General features: G+C 42.1%; 1 protein-coding gene across 19 annotated transcripts in view; it reads right to left on the minus strand.

Annotated features, from left to right (window-relative positions):
• The window catches only part of NPAS3 (neuronal PAS domain protein 3), an 836020-nt gene that overhangs the window by 109453 nt on the left and 710762 nt on the right, over window positions 1–15805 (minus strand). For all 19 annotated transcript variants that reach the window (XM_084791792.1, XM_084791793.1, XM_084791790.1 and 16 more), the window contains one exon: window positions 12057–12231. In XM_084791792.1, the coding sequence (XP_084647918.1) occupies window positions 12057–12231 (175 nt within the window). The remainder of the gene's footprint in view (window positions 1–12056; window positions 12232–15805) is intronic.

The raw sequence follows: 15805 nt of genomic DNA on the forward strand, positions 1-15805 counted from the left end.
TGTCTTGTGGGACAGTGAAGTCATTTATTTATGACACTTAAAAACAAGCCAGGAGAGAAGGCACTGTGGGTTTAACAAATCAGTTATATTCAAATGTTAAACCTAAACTAACTAATGACTCTTTTTAAATGGAACTCCAAAATGTGCCATTTTACTAAATATTCAGAAGCAGAGTCAAGTGTACAGTGGAATAAATGAGATGGGGAATCCTGGACTTTATAGTAGCACTCTACACTGTGCATGTGTGTACACCCGTATCTCCATTCTTCCAAAAGATTTTTTTTTCTTTTTCAACTGAAACTGCTTCTTTATTTGAAGAACTAGGTTTTCTGCTTTGATGTGCTTTTTTTTCATACATTTTAAATAGAAGAAGATTTCCTGATGGTACAGGAATTTGGACTATTGTACTGCACTGGACTCAGTATGATAAAATACCTTGTCAGGGGCGGCTGGATGGCTCAGGGGACTGGTAATGGGATATATAGAGCCTTTCACCCATAGGTCATTGGCTTGAATTTTGTCCAGGTTGGCAGTGACTAAAAGTCATTAACATCTCATGACTGCCTGGTGGCCTATGTGAAATGAGTTTCTTAATTTATTTATTTAAGTCCAGATATAGTACCTATGGCCAGGGCATCTGGGCATCTTTCTTGCTTTTACAGAGGCATTCTACCAGATCAACATTCATTTCAGCTCTCAAGATTAGTGAGGAGCTGAGGCCCTCCCACACGAAATAAATTGATTTATTTATTTAAAGTTCAAGCCAATCCCAAGTCCTCCATCCTGTTCCCCAGCACAGACCAAGTGGGCTTCATGAAATCTGATTTGACAGTAAAAGGAGCTTTAAGTCTAAATCTGACTCTGGGTCACTTAGTCTTTTGTGAAGCACAGTCCATGTTGGCTATGGCTCCACAACAGTGGGGCCAGCCAGATGAAGAGGGATGACGTCAGTCAGGTATGTCAGATGTGCTAGGTAACCACCAAACCATTGCGTCATAAGCAGGCTGCATTCTAGTAGGTCAGCCTGGAAGCTGCACACCCGAGGAGACAAGCATCCAGGTCGATTCCAAAGAAGAACTAGGCAGCGTCTGAGCTAGCTTTAGCCAAGAGCACAGAGGGCAAAGATGGTGTGTAGAATCCAGGAATAGTGGCATGGACTTCTGAGAATAAGGATTGCACGTCTCAGTTGTGCTTTAAAACAACAACAACAACAACAACAACAACAACAACAACAACTGGGTATTGATGGCTTGAGAGATGGCTCAGCAGTTAAGAGTATTTGTTGCTCTTGCCCAGGACACAGGTTCGATTCCCAGCACCCATATGGCAGCTTAGAACTATTTGTAACTCCAGCCCCAGGGATTTCATTCCCTCTTCTGAGCCTCATGGGCACCGGAAACACATGCAATACACACACATATGCAGGCCATAACTCATACAAACAAACAAACATGAATGAATGAATGATTGTGTGTGAGATATTAGTGTGAGACTCTATAAATGAAGCCAGTGCATTGCAGGTGATGGGAGTTCAGAAGCATCTCTTTGGTATTCTGTATCTCATGTAGAATCCAAACCCCTTAAGTCAGGTAGCAAATGCACAATGCCAGTGAAATCTGAATTCAAGCCTTTCATGAGCAGACAACTTCCAGCTTCCTGTCATTAAATCCATGAGCATACTTTCTTTAAAGAATAAATGAGATAACAGGATGTGTAGTTCAACAGAATTAAAGACACTATTCATTGAATACTACATATCATACAAAGACTTTCCCTTGATTAATTCATTGCACCCTCACAGGATGCTCATATTTGAACTCGTGTATAGAGAAAATCCAATGGGGATTAGCTCTAGTCCTGTATTCAATCTAGAACAGAGGGTTAAAATTTCATAACGGGGGATACCGAGGCACATATAATTAAATTAATTTGCTCAAGGCCACCCATGTACTAGGTGTCAGAGTTTGAAAATAGAAACAAAGCCATTCAGGTGCGGAGGATGATGGGTGCTCCCAGGTGGTGATCTCAGGTGAGAGGTGGACAGCTATGTGGAGGTGCACTTTAGAGGAACGAATGGGTGGCAGTGGGTGTTGAGCCAGGATGCTTTGGATCCAAATCCTAGACTTTCCACCTAATAGCTTTAAGGTTTCTATGTGCTAAAACAAACAAACAAACAAACAAACAAACACCCCCCTTTAATAGTCCATTTGTAAAATGGGAAAGAGAAGAGAAGGCTACCATCTTGATGATGTCTCGTAAGGCACTGGCTTCTGCCATGCATAGTCTAAGCTTGGCAGAGTGGCTGGTACTTTAGGTGCCCACTGATCTGCTCCCTTTGGAATAAAATGCATCTTTACTTTATCCAGGATGCTGGGGCTCCCTTCTGCCCCATAGGGCAGCATCCTCATGGCACTGCGCTGTGTGGGCGAGTGTCGTGAACAGCATCTCTGTCCCTCTGCTCGGACATTGGCTTCTTTAGTAGGGTCGAGCCATTCTCCCTCCTAGTCAAAAAGCTAGTCACTGACACTGAGCTGCTCTTTGTTTCCCTATGCTACAACATGTTTTCTAGTGTCCACTGGCTGTTGACTGTGACTCCATGTAGTGACGATGGGAGTTTCCCCTTGTATGGTCAGCAGCTACCTAGAAGGGCCATTTGGAAATCATTTTGAGAAATAAAAATACTTAGACATGTACCCTCTTATAGAACGGGAGTTTGTGGGCAAAGCATACTCATGGCACCAATAAATAGCTGTTATTATTGTGGCATTGCTTGCAAAATCTATGCCTCAAGGGGAAATACTCCAGAGCCAATACAGGTGTCCAAGCCAGGAAGTCCTGAATTTCAGTTTGCAAAACTGGCCCATGTATGGAGGAAGGGAGGCTGGTTGAGGACTCTTCCTTTTCAGAATATCTCTCTGCAGCCTGGAAACATCAGTCAGAGGGAGTCTCATGTCTCAGACCTGTGCCCCCAGGTAGGATTTGGTCAAGCTTAGGTCAACCTAATGAAAGAAAGGAACAGAAACAAACACAACAGACTCTGGTCATGGTCAGCAAGGCCTCTGATAGCCAGGGTTGACCCATGGCTGGGCATGTTGAAGCTGGCCATGTACTTCTTCCAATGCATGCTCCAGTGTTGTCTTCCTCATAACTCTCCAGTGCCCACTTGTCCTCTCTACATGCTTGCACTGTGTAAGGATCTCACATGTCCCCTTCACAAAATGGTCAGCTGTTGGAATGCAGGGGCCTTGAGTTCTGTATCCTCTGTCTAAAACATGATATTCAGTCAGTGGTTGCTGAATTATCTATACTATACTATCTTTATTATCAAGTGGGCTGGATCTTGAGTGACATTTCACTCTGGTTAATAATAGCTAGAGGAAAAAAAAACCCTAAAGTTCCCCTCCCCCCCCCCCACCTGATTCTGTAAATCAGAGAAATTGGGTATTGTTTCTAGAGGGTCCTAAAACACCAGGACTGTGTCTCATCAGCTGACACCTTGGACACTGTTGTTCTTTGTCTATCTCAAACCTGCCTTGGCAACTTGTTCTAGAAGGAAGAGACAGAAGAAGTTGCACAGAGCCATGCCCAGTGCTGGTTGGGGTAGGGTCAAGGCTGCACACACAGTTTTGAGAGTGCACAGTTTTGAGAGCGCATAGTTTTGAGGGCGTACAGTTTTGAGAGGACACACACAGTTTTGGCTGTGCTCCTGCCTGGGGTCACACCGGGAATGTGGATCAAGGGATTCAGAGTTGGATCTTGCTTGTGTTTTATTCAGGTGTTACTGTTCACTGTGGATAAAGATTTTTATTGCAGAGATGAAAGCAAAGAAAAAGACTAGATGGATGTTCCCTCCCCAATAAGATACTCTATTATTAAAAAGTATTTTAGCTCAATGAAATATACGTATAAAGGGATAATTAGGCTTCTGTTTGGACTTCAGAGTCCCTTTGGAGAAAATTCCTCTAGTTTGAGTCCTACCCTGTTGACACCTCATCGCCCCCTCCTCATCTGTTGCCTGACTTCCCACCTACTTCAACATTAATATTGTACTTTTCCTTTTCATCTTGGCTGATAAATCTAACCTGTGTGGCTTGGAGCAAGCCGTTTAGAATTTCCATCACTTTCCCCCTAGCTGTATAACAAGGATAACACACTGACCCGCCTCAGGGAATCTAGTGTGAATTAACTCCCATAATTAGCAGCTACTGTGCCCTGCATACACCAAGCATGGTAAGAATGCCACCATGGTCACCGTGGCCAGAGTGCACGGTGCACTAAAGCTATACTTGGGAATAACTGCTTGGCAAAGAGCTGACAACTGGAAGTTGCAAACTTTACACAGAAGCAATATTTCCAGTATTTTCCCCAAGCAATCATGAGTAAATTGCTCACTAGGGGTGGAAATGGTTTCCAGCCAGCTCTGCCTCTTCTGATGTGTGCACCCTGCAAAGCTCAGTCAATGCCAGGTAACTGATCCTTTGTACGGCCGCTGTTTAGTGCAGATGAAGAATTCAGAACGGTATAATTTGGACAGGGATGAAATTTCTGTGCAGTGATATGTATTAAAAGCAAATAACTTGTGCTTTCTTCAAAGCAACAGCTATAGAATCTATAATTTTTAATTATCCAGTGCAAAGACGTCCACATTTTTTAATGGGCAGAACATGTCATCATTAACAACTTGTATTAGGTTTCATTTTAGAAACTTGAAAAATGTGCCCCTTATCATTATAGGTAAATGGAAGGAAAAATTACAACCTGGAAAGCTATTTAAGGGAATTTACAAAAAATGGGTTTAAGAATCAATTTCTTAAACCATTTTACTAGATTGCGTTAGGAGAAAATATGCATAAATACAAACACACATACATACATACACATGTTCATGTAAACATACATGAATATATACACTGACATACATGGAGTAAACCTATTTTATAATTGGTAAGATGTCTTTGTTTCTGTTGTTAAATAAAATGAGCTCTGAAAATATCATTATATTCATTTATATAAAATTCATATATATACATATGTATGTATATACACAAACATACACACAAACACAAATACACACACATGCATATACACTATATATATATATATATATATATATATATATATATATATTTTTTTTTTTTTTTTTTTTTTTAACTAGAATTACTGAGATCTGAACTTTGGAAGTTAATTTCCGAATGGTATTAAGAGTCATGATGGGATCCAAGATCTTTTCTGGGAGTGAAAGGGAGGCTGCCTTCTGTGGAGAAGGAATCACGAATGTTGATTTCAAAGTATTAGGTCTCAAAGGATGCTTGGTGCTGTAGCTGTGTATCCTGTGAACTGGCATGAAAGGGTAGCACTTGGTTACTGACTGGGCCAGAGGCCTGGTAGGAAGAGTATTTTGACTTATTTTTCTTTTGTTCCCCACGGCAAGATTCTGGAAGTATAAGCCTGCCTTGTGAATTTTCATATCATATGTGACAAGCCGCACAGCAGGGGCAAACACACACTAAGGGGGTTAGTGGGCTTCTGTCTGAATGCAGGAAGAGGGGCGGGGAGGTGGGGGGAAATTTTCCCTTCAGTGGCTGTTCCAGGTGGTCTGTTTAGCTTAGCTGGGGATAAAGGTGACATTTAAAAATAGCCTACTTTCTGCAGGGAAAAAAACAGTACTCCATCAAGGTAGCTTTTTTTTGAGGCAAAAGAATTACTCTGAATTTGGCAAGGCAGACCTAGTCAAAGTACTGGCTGCTGTTTCTGTTTCCTTTCTCTTGAAAGGAGGTATTGTTAGACCTAGACCAGCCTTGGTCTCACCAAAACAGATCTTACAGGCCTCAAACTTTCCAACTACCTGTTTGTTCCTCTTGAGTATTGAGCTTACAGAGGGCTTCTTCCTACAGTGTGCCTCACATTGAGGACTGCTATGAAAATATATTCTATTTCAAAATAACAATGACATGGTTAAAATTTTTCAGTAAACTCTCAACTTAGCTCTAAGTGTTGATGTCTTTGGATTATGTAAAAGATTTGTTAGGATGTTACGATGATACTTGGCATGTGCAGGGGCACCTGGGAATTAACATGTGTCAAGCAAGGTTGAGGGACTGGGAACTTGGTCAGATAAGTGCTGGAGTGCTAATGTCAAAGCACTTCATACTCAGGCTAACAGAGATGACTGTCCTGCATTATCTGATGGATTTATCTTTGTTTATGTTGAGTGAAACCTGAAAGGAATTAAATGTGTATTTACAGTTTGATAAACATTCAACATAAATTATAAATTTTAATTTCCACTTATTAGTTTGGGAATATGAAAAGCAGGGATTTTATTGCATACAAACTACTATTAGATGGAAGGATTAACTTCCTGCAACGATGATCCCTAACTGCAAGAACAAAATCCATTTCCATCTTAACTTAGTCATGCCAAGGTTTGTCTCCAGAGTTTTTGAAAGACAAAAGAAGAGTGGTATAGAGTTTGTGGTTCATACATCCAGTGGCTATGACCTTGTCACCATGAGCTAAGAACCCATTATGTGACAACTTGCACGAACACTGAAGTCACCATACAAAACTTGAGGTTTATTTATGTCTATGAGGACTTGTCTAATAACTAACATTCAGAATGGCCTCCATGATATTATCTAACCATGTAACGATTCCAAAAATATCTCACACAGATTAATGACAATAACATAATTCCGGGGATTCGCCACTCTATATGTAGACATATATTGGCAATAAAAACCAGTCACTGAGTGCCTTTCCCCAGTAGAGGATCTCTCACTTTTCTCTGATTTTTAAAGGCTTCAGATCAATAACTGGAGTGACATTATTAACAGCTCCCTCAACACCTTGGCCAGCGCTAATATTAAATCCATTACACCTTCTGTTTGACATTTGCAGTACAGCAGACAGTGCTGTGGATACAGTCACATTGTCTGGGGACCGAGGCCAAATGTGAGCTTAGTGAGATGGTTTCCCTTGTCTAACTTCTAGATTCAGTTCATTGGTAGGAAATTGGAACCAATCTAAAACAAAACAAACAAAACAAAACACCCCACCACAAACCAGATGATAAATAATTCACACATTAAACTACATGTATATCTGATATCCAGGCAGTAAAATGTCGACCTGATCTTCAGATAATTTTATATTTTTTGTTGTTATTTATTGTCATTTGTTTCTTTAATTTTATCTTTTTTATTTTTTGAAAAGCATCCAGTGATGCCAGGACTCAAGTCCCTTTTTTATAGATGGAGGACTTGATCATATTCAGCCGTGCATTGTGACTGATACACACAAAGAGTGATCGTAATTTCCATCTCCATAAATGCCCTCCCGTTCCATCCCTTCCAGCCACATTGAGGACACAGAACAGGCATTGTAGGCATGGAGCTTACACCAGTGGCTCTCTCAGCCCACAAAACAGACTAGATTCTGCCTGAAATGTGAGACAAAACATGATAGCCTATGCTTCAGACAACCAGTGGTTAGCCGTGCAGCTATAGTTATTCTTCACCCCAAATACTGTCTCATCTATTTTGCTAAATTGTCTAAATCCTAGTGTGGTATTGATTTCTCCTCCTACGAACTCACACCCATCCAATAAGCTACAAGAGCCTCTTGTCCTCACTGAATTCTTCCCAAGCAGGGTCTGGCTCTGTTGCTCCTGACAGAAGTCCTACCACAGGCACTGATAGCTATCGCATAGGAGGCAAACTGCTGGAGACAGAGGAGATTTCATTTTGAAGAGAGAAATATGACACAGAAAGATGCTTGTGAGGTTGCATGAAAAAGCAGGTTACCAGAAGGATGAATAGCAGGATCTTACTTCGGAAAATATACAAAACAAAAGTCAAGAAGCATGCTCTACTGAGCCTACAGGAAGAGAGATGAAATCTACAAGGCTGTGTAGTGCCCTTGTATGAATAATGGCTATTTCTAAATAGCAGTCAGTATTGGCTGTCCCCTTTCCCTTTCTCTTCTGCATATTCTGAAGTTTTCATAGTGACTGTAAATTAATTTTATAATTTTAAAAGCTATATTATATTAACAGGAAGGATGAATAAAAATACCATTTTATGGCAACTCAGAGAACTCTGTCTTCAGAATAGGAGATTTTTAAAGTTCCTCCAGGATTTGTGGGAGAAGCTGCCTTTCTGTTTACTAAGCATCTGGAAGGCCCAGCATTGAGATTTATGGAAAGAAGAGAGGGTTCTTAATCCCTATGATGTAGCATCATTAAGAGCAATGAAAAAACCACAGGCAGATCTACACAGGGAAACCGCCGCCATGCACACAACATGCATAGAGAGTCTGGCTTCCCATGCTGTCAGAACTTGCAGGAGAAATGACTGCCTGCTGCATCGTGAAGAGCAGCCTCTCTTAGGATATTCCAATCTGCCTCCCCCAAAGGTGCTCTGGACAATCAGGGCTTTTAAAAGCCAGGGTACCCATTTATTTTTCTAATGCTTGACTTAAGGTTTCTCTAAAGGAAATAATATATTTACTAAATGATCTGTAAGCATGCACACATATGAAATATTTATTTGGGCTTGCTGTCAAGTCAACAGATTCCTGCCAACGCCCCCCCCCCCACCCAACCCCCCGTGCCCCTGCCACCCCATTATCTTGAGACCGAGTTAAGACAAGACAATCAGAGGGTTGGCAGCTCAGGGAAACAGAATTGCTATCATGGCACAGCGTCACAGCCTTGAAATGGCTTTAGTCACTTATTTCCTTTTATTATAATGCCAAGTGTTATTTAGATTTTAGTCATTTAGCAATGCTACACTGCACACATCAGGGTGTCGGAAAAATTCCTTACCACTAGTCCTTTCATTTCCATAATAACCATATATCGATATTCTTTTTCTAACCAAATTTCACCAGTACATAGAAAGGAATCCGTGTTTCATCAGAGTTTAGAAGATTACCAGGCAATGAACAAGTGCCTTCAAAAATGTTCCCTCATGTTATTAAGAATTAGGAAAGCTTGTTAAATTTTTTTTTTCAGATTCTGAGAAACATAAGCAGCTTTGGGATGTAGTGCCTGACATGCACTTTCAAAGTAATTCCCTTGGAGCAATCAACTGTATTCATGGAGATGTTTCATCCCAGGTAGTGCCCTGTGCTGCTTTCCAGTAAGTAAGCAGTCAATCTAGTTGTGTTTTCAAGCCCCAATGGAACATGACCAAATACTGTAAGATGTGGCAGGCTCAGATGGATGGGCATTTCCTAATGGTGGGAGTGACACTCACCACCTAGGAAGAAAGCCCTCCCTTATGGGAGTGTAGCTGATGGGCACTAGTTCTCAAGTGGTGGGAGAGGCAGAGTTTCATGAGTGCTAGTGAGAATGGCTACAGGAAGGCCAAGGCAGCACTCTTCAACCAGTTGTTGATATAAGCGATAGAGTAGGTCTGAAGGAAAACGATGGAGATGAACGAAGGAGTGAGTCTCTTTTACAAAGCAAGCGTGTCCTCCAGTTGTCTGGAATGAGTAACAGGAGAGAACAGGATTCTACAAGTGTGCCCAGAGCTGTTCTAGGTGTATTAGTGCTTTATAGCGGGCATGGAATTTACCAAAGATCTTTCTTCAGAATATTATCTGGGTTTGTTGTGTGCCCTAGCAGAACCAGTTGGACCATAATTTAACTTTAGGTTGCATTAATTAAAACTCATTTTCTTAACTGAAAAGGTGACAGTTCCTGAGGTGATCATCAAGCACCTAAGAGCTCTGTTCAGTTCTTACAAGCATGCATATTGCTAGAGGACCATCAACCAACTACAACCTAGAGGGCCATCAACCAACTACAACCTAGAGGACCATCAACCAACTACAACCCAGAGGACCATCAACCAACTACAACCTAGAGGGCCATCAACCAACTACAACCTAGAGGGCCATCAACCAACTACAACCTAGAGGGCCATCAACCAACTACAACCTAGAGGGCCATCAACCAACTACAACCTAGAGGGCCATCAACCAACTACAACCTAGAGGGCCATCAACCAACTACAACCTAGAGGGCCATCAACCAATTACAACCTAGAGGACCCTCAACCAACTACAACCTAGAGGACCATCAACCAATTACAACCTAGAGGGCCATCAACCAACTACAACCTAGAGGACCATCAACCAATTACAACCTAGAGGACCATCAACCAACTACAACCTAGAGGACCATCAACCAACTACAACCTAGAGGGCCATCAACCAATTACAACCTAGAGGGCCATCAACCAACTACAACCTAGAGGGCCATCAACCAACTACAACCTAGAGGGCCATCAACTAAGCACAACCTAGTGAGGTAGGATGGTGAGGGCAGTGAGGTTCTTAGGAACACACCAGTAGATGGACAGTGGCTGTGGAATCTGTAGTCTAACCTGGAAGCAGGAGAAAGAGAGGCCGCGATAGATCTCATGTGTCATAGTTGAGTATCTACAGTCAACAAATGAACAGAGAGTCCTTCTCGTATGCTGCTTCTCATGTATACACAGCTACGAATGTCCTAACAATAAAAAAATATATTGCCAATTATCTAATGGACATATCCATTCAGTAAAGCCAGTGAGCTATGGTATAAAGAACATAGGACTTACCCCAGAAAGTTATTTTCACTTTAAAGGGTAAAGAACGGCCTTAAATATTTTGTCCCATGTCTGAAGCTGGATGGAGGGTGACCACCAACACTATGAGTAGCAGATACCCCAGGGGTTCCCTTAACTTCCACGGGAAGATGTGGGTTTGGTTCTATATGGAGTTAAAATATTTCCAAGAGAGGCAATACTTTTTTCCTTTTGCCCCCCAGTGAATACACATATTGTGATTAGTTCTAGGCAGGAACAATTATTTTCTTGAAATATATAGTTATTTTAATATTAATCTTAAGGCAGGTCTTTTCATGTTCCTCTCTAATACAATGCTTTTGTGTTGCAAATTCTGTTTTAAAACTACAGATCAAGTAGTTTTAAACGCAGGCATCTTTGAAGAGTGCAAAATAACTTCTCAAGTAAGCAAATAAAACTTCGCACTTGAAATCAGGCCTTGATTCATTAAAAATCTTAAACTTCTCATGAGAAAAATTAACATTTAAACCACTGCTGCTTGGCCAAGCACTCCACCACACAAGAATATGAAATATCTCCTTTAAAAAAGTACAAAAAGGACAAAACCACAAATGTGGAACTTCAATTAATTTAAAGCCCCAATCAGCAAAGAATAAATCCTTCGCAGATCTAATTACCAGCGCTCTCGGAAGACCCGGGCCGACCAGCCAATCTTCCCCGTGTTTGAACAACTTGATGAACTAGGGGACTGATGGATATCAAGTCATTTTGTTTAATTTATAAATGGATTTTCCCCTAATACTTAAATTATCATCAGTACAACACAATGAAAATGGGAACATTCTGAATGCAAAGTCTATAAGAGTCCTGGAAGGAATCCCAATGAGGAATGTCACCTCTGCTCACTCCTCTATACAATTGATCTAATTAAATACTGAGGGTGGAAAGGCGGTTTAAAATGTAGCCATTTCTGTTTTCTTTTTAGCCTTAATTTATCTGTTCACATCTTTCAAGTACCCTCTGATGCTTAAAAAGAAAAAGAAAGAGAAAAAGAAAAACAAGATTTCTGCAAATCCCTAATACTTTTAATTCTTTACAAGCTAACGTTCAAGATGCCTCTGCCAGAGGGTAGGTTTTTGCTGAATAATAAATAAATGTCTAAGAATAAAGAGGAGAGGGTGTTGCAAACCAGCAGATCTCCTTCTAGTAATTTGAAAGAGAAACCAGAGGAGTTCGTACCTTCCAGATGTATTGTTCAACTGAAATGAGATCTCTGGATTACACTTATTAAAATGTCTCCTTATTTTCAGATCTCTTCCTTATTTAATTACTGCAAGGGGGCAGAAAGCTGCGCGGAATTGTTAAATACCCTCAGCCCTATTTATAGTCTCTCCACACGGGCACCTTGAGCGCATTCAGTCAGCGATGGTCCTGCCCACCAACCACCAATTGCAAACACATTGGGTTTGCAATTCCCACCTGGCTCAGGGGTCTCTGATTGAGAGGAGGAAGATGCTGAACTGGCCGCGTCCTCTGCGGTGCCCTGCGAGAGGAGACCCCGCCCAGGCGGGAGCTTCATGCCCAACTGCTCTGCCATCTCCACGTGGTCCCCAGGGTGGACATAGTCAAAGACGCTGCTGCCTGTCAGCTCCACCTGGAGAGGGAGAGAAGTGGGGAGAGAGGGTGTCACGGGCTTTTCCATGTTCAATGCAGTAGCACAGTGACAGAGATCCTGAGAAGAGAGGAAAACATGGCTCCCAGAAGCAAGTTTGGCTCCACCTTAGGATACTTCAGGATTCTTGGAAGAGCGAGAATATTTTTTTTTCATGTGTATTTATTTAGCAATTGTTTAGCCCAGTTTTTCCCCTCATATGGTGTTGTTCGAGTAGAGCCAAAACGTTCTGTGAAATGTGGACAAGCCTGCATTGCGTTAAGCTGTTTTATCCACGCATCATTGAATACGTGCATGTTTGGTGTCACTGGATGACTGACTGAGTTCTACAGTTTTTGTGCTGAGAAGTTGGTGCATTGTACAAAAACTGTTGCAGAAACAGCCAAAGATAACAGGAGAGTCTTTCTCTTAAATACACAGATTTCTAAGACTTAAAACAAAAACAAAAACAACAACAACAAAAAACCAATCAACCAAACTACACATCCTTTTATTTCTATGTAAATTTAAATGTACGAAGTGCCACTTACAAATATATGCAAAGGCATAATGTTTTCATTAAATATCACTCATTAGTGCTGTAATCATATGGAGAATTTTCTGTGCAAAAGAGGTCAGCTGGGGTCTGAAGCAGCCATTTTTTTTTCTGCTGGTATCAGCTTGTTTTGCCTTCAATCTAATAAAAAATATGTGGTAGAAAGCTCCTTGAGGGCTTTAAAAAATGTTTTATTTTGTCTTTGAATGAGGCTGCCTCCAAGTACAGAGGATGGCTATGAAGTATCAGGAGAGAGGCCTGAATATTTCTGTGCTGTCAGACATGGCCTCCGTGACCAGGTCACCTGCTTCAGGTGGGGGTAGAAGGTGCTAGCAAGGACTGGCCTTACCTTTAAGCTCTCAGCACACCCAGACTTTTATCTCTTCCTGAGGCCAGCTGTAATGCTCCTAACAGAATGTCCTTGAATTGTGGGTGATACAGCAGGGGTAGGCATGCCCATAGCAGGATAAGCAAAAGCTTTTCCTTGGTCACTAATGGGCTTCTCTGTCCTTTGTAGTGCTCAGGCCAGCTATGGGGTGCCATGGACGTTTCTAGAGCATCCAGTTTCTTGGGACATATTCACCTAATCCTCCTCCCACCTCATCTCTCTTTCCTGTGCAATGGGCAGCAGCCTCTCTGCAAACTCTACCAAGTTTCTCCTACCAGGGAGGGAGGGAGGGAGGGAGGGAGGGAGGGAGGGTGAACTGCCACAGAGAGTGGAGTGCGCAGCTGCATTATTATCCTCAGCACTCCAAGTCCTGGTAAGATGATCACATCTACTTGCAGACGCCATTTGATTAGAATCTTAACAGGCTAACACATCTTCAACATCTATCAATTAGCAAAGGCATAACCAGGAAAGGAGAAGGGAAAATTCAGTTTGGGTAACAGCTCTTCCCGGAAAAGGCTCCCCCAACTTTTACCGAAAATGAGGTTCTTTCTGTGGCTATTAAATTATACTGTCCTACTTTACTTGGCTACTGACTGTATCATCGTACGGTACCTATTTCCTCCATTTGGTATTGTGACAGAGAGCACATTGGGATTCACAGTGATCTGCTCCTACCCTCTGGGAGGCGGGGATTACATGGAAATAATCCCTTTAATGTGTGCCTTGCCTCTAAGCACTTCACACAGCAATAAATGGGTAAACTGACTTTGCGCAATTAAGAAATTAAATGAAACTAATAAAGTGTGTGTTTTAATATTTCTTGATGGTTATTTTGTTTGGGGATTAGTGGCTATGAGGAAGTCACTCATTGCACATAGGGACCAATCACAGCATTTCACTCTTCTTAAGTTCCAGCGTGTTCCTGCAGTATTTCCTGCAATGTTGCATCTTGTCACCACGGATTTTGACAAGAGGGAAACTCCAGTGACATTATTTTTAGGGTGTTGGTTATTGAATAGTCAGGTAAACCAGCCAGCCCTACAGAGAAGTAGCCAAGGTCCCCACAACTTGCTTTACCTGGAGGTACAGAACCTTCCTTTCCTGGAAGCTGTTTCCTGATATTGTAGAGCAAAGTGAGTCCCAGCATGCCCTACTGTACATAGCAGCAAGGATCCTCTTCTTCAGCGCCCTCATGGAGTTCTACACTGAAAACTCAATATTGGGGCTGGAGGGTGGCTCAGCAGTTAAAAGCACGGTCTGCTCTTGGCCGGGGTTTGAGCTCAAGACTCAGGGTCTCCGCATGGCAACTCACAATGAGCTACAACTCCACTTTCGGGGCATCTGATGTTCTCTTCTGGCCTCTGAGGTTACTGCACTCACATGCACAAACCCATACTCTCTCACACAGATACAATTAAAAAGAAAACAAAATCCTGAACAGTAAAACCCAAAATTGATGGCACCGACGACAAGACACAGCCGTAGCCTCCGTGTGTTTTCTGTGGCCGAGGCCATAGATACAGTGGGTGGTACAGGGCCATAGCTTGGAGTTATGGCCTGAATTTGAGATAAGATGCTTTCCCTGCACAACTGTGTGGCCTTGGACAATTCTCATAACCTCCTTGGACTCCAGTCTTCTGTTGCAAAGCTGGCAGCTAGCTGCCATCAGGGACAACGAGGTACCTCTCACGGTGCATTCCATGTGAAAGGCACCTCTGCAATGCTGGTTCTGAGGAAGGATGCAGGGCTTTGACCTCTAGAGCAAGGAGAAGACGAGTTGTGGCTTATTTGCCCCACAGCTCTATTTTGAAAATCCAGTTGTTAAACCACGCAGGGGGAATCACCGTGTGAGAAAAATAAAAGCCTCCAAGGTGTCTACTCTTGGCTTGGCAAGATAGCTTAGTGGATGGAGGCACTTGCTGCCATCTTGGTTTGAGCCCCAGAAATTACATGGTGGAAGAAAGGAACCAATCTCTGCAAGTTGCTGTCTGAGCTTTAAATATATGTCATGGTACGGGACTGCACAGACAGACTGACAGATGCATGCATACATACAGAGAGTAAATGTAGTAAAATAAAATGCCCAGTCTTGTTACTGTTTTGCAGATAAGAACAAATGAATAGGAATTCCAACATAGCTTAGGTTTGTGCTATCACGTTGGGACATCATTTCAATTAGCAGGGGGCATAACAATTGTGGTATCTTGTGAAACATAAGCATAAAGACTAGAATAGTAGTATTATTAGCTATCTATTCTGTGGATGTACTTTTCCACCTGACACAGGATCTCACTACATAGCCTTTGACTATCCTGGAACTCCCATGTGTCAATCAGGTTAGCCTAGAAATCGTGGTGACTTTGTACCTGCCACTACTTCCAAAGAGCTAGGATGCACTGGTGTGTCATTACTATGCCCACATACTTCGCTTTGCTTTATCTCGTGAAATCTTCCAAATTGCTCTACTCACCCCCATTTCAAAGGAGAAGAACCTGTGTAGTGGAAAGGGCTAGCGGTTGAGACAGAATTTGGGTCTTTTTCAGTGGCTCTCACTTCTCAAGGAGCATTTGTATCCTGGTGGGCTGAGCAAGGGGATTCTGAAACCTTCTGTCCTTCATGCTCTCATGTGT

This window comes from Acomys minous (assembly GCF_964271855.1).
Source record: "Acomys minous genome assembly, chromosome: 8".
Taxonomy (NCBI): Eukaryota; Metazoa; Chordata; class Mammalia; order Rodentia; family Muridae; genus Acomys; species Acomys minous.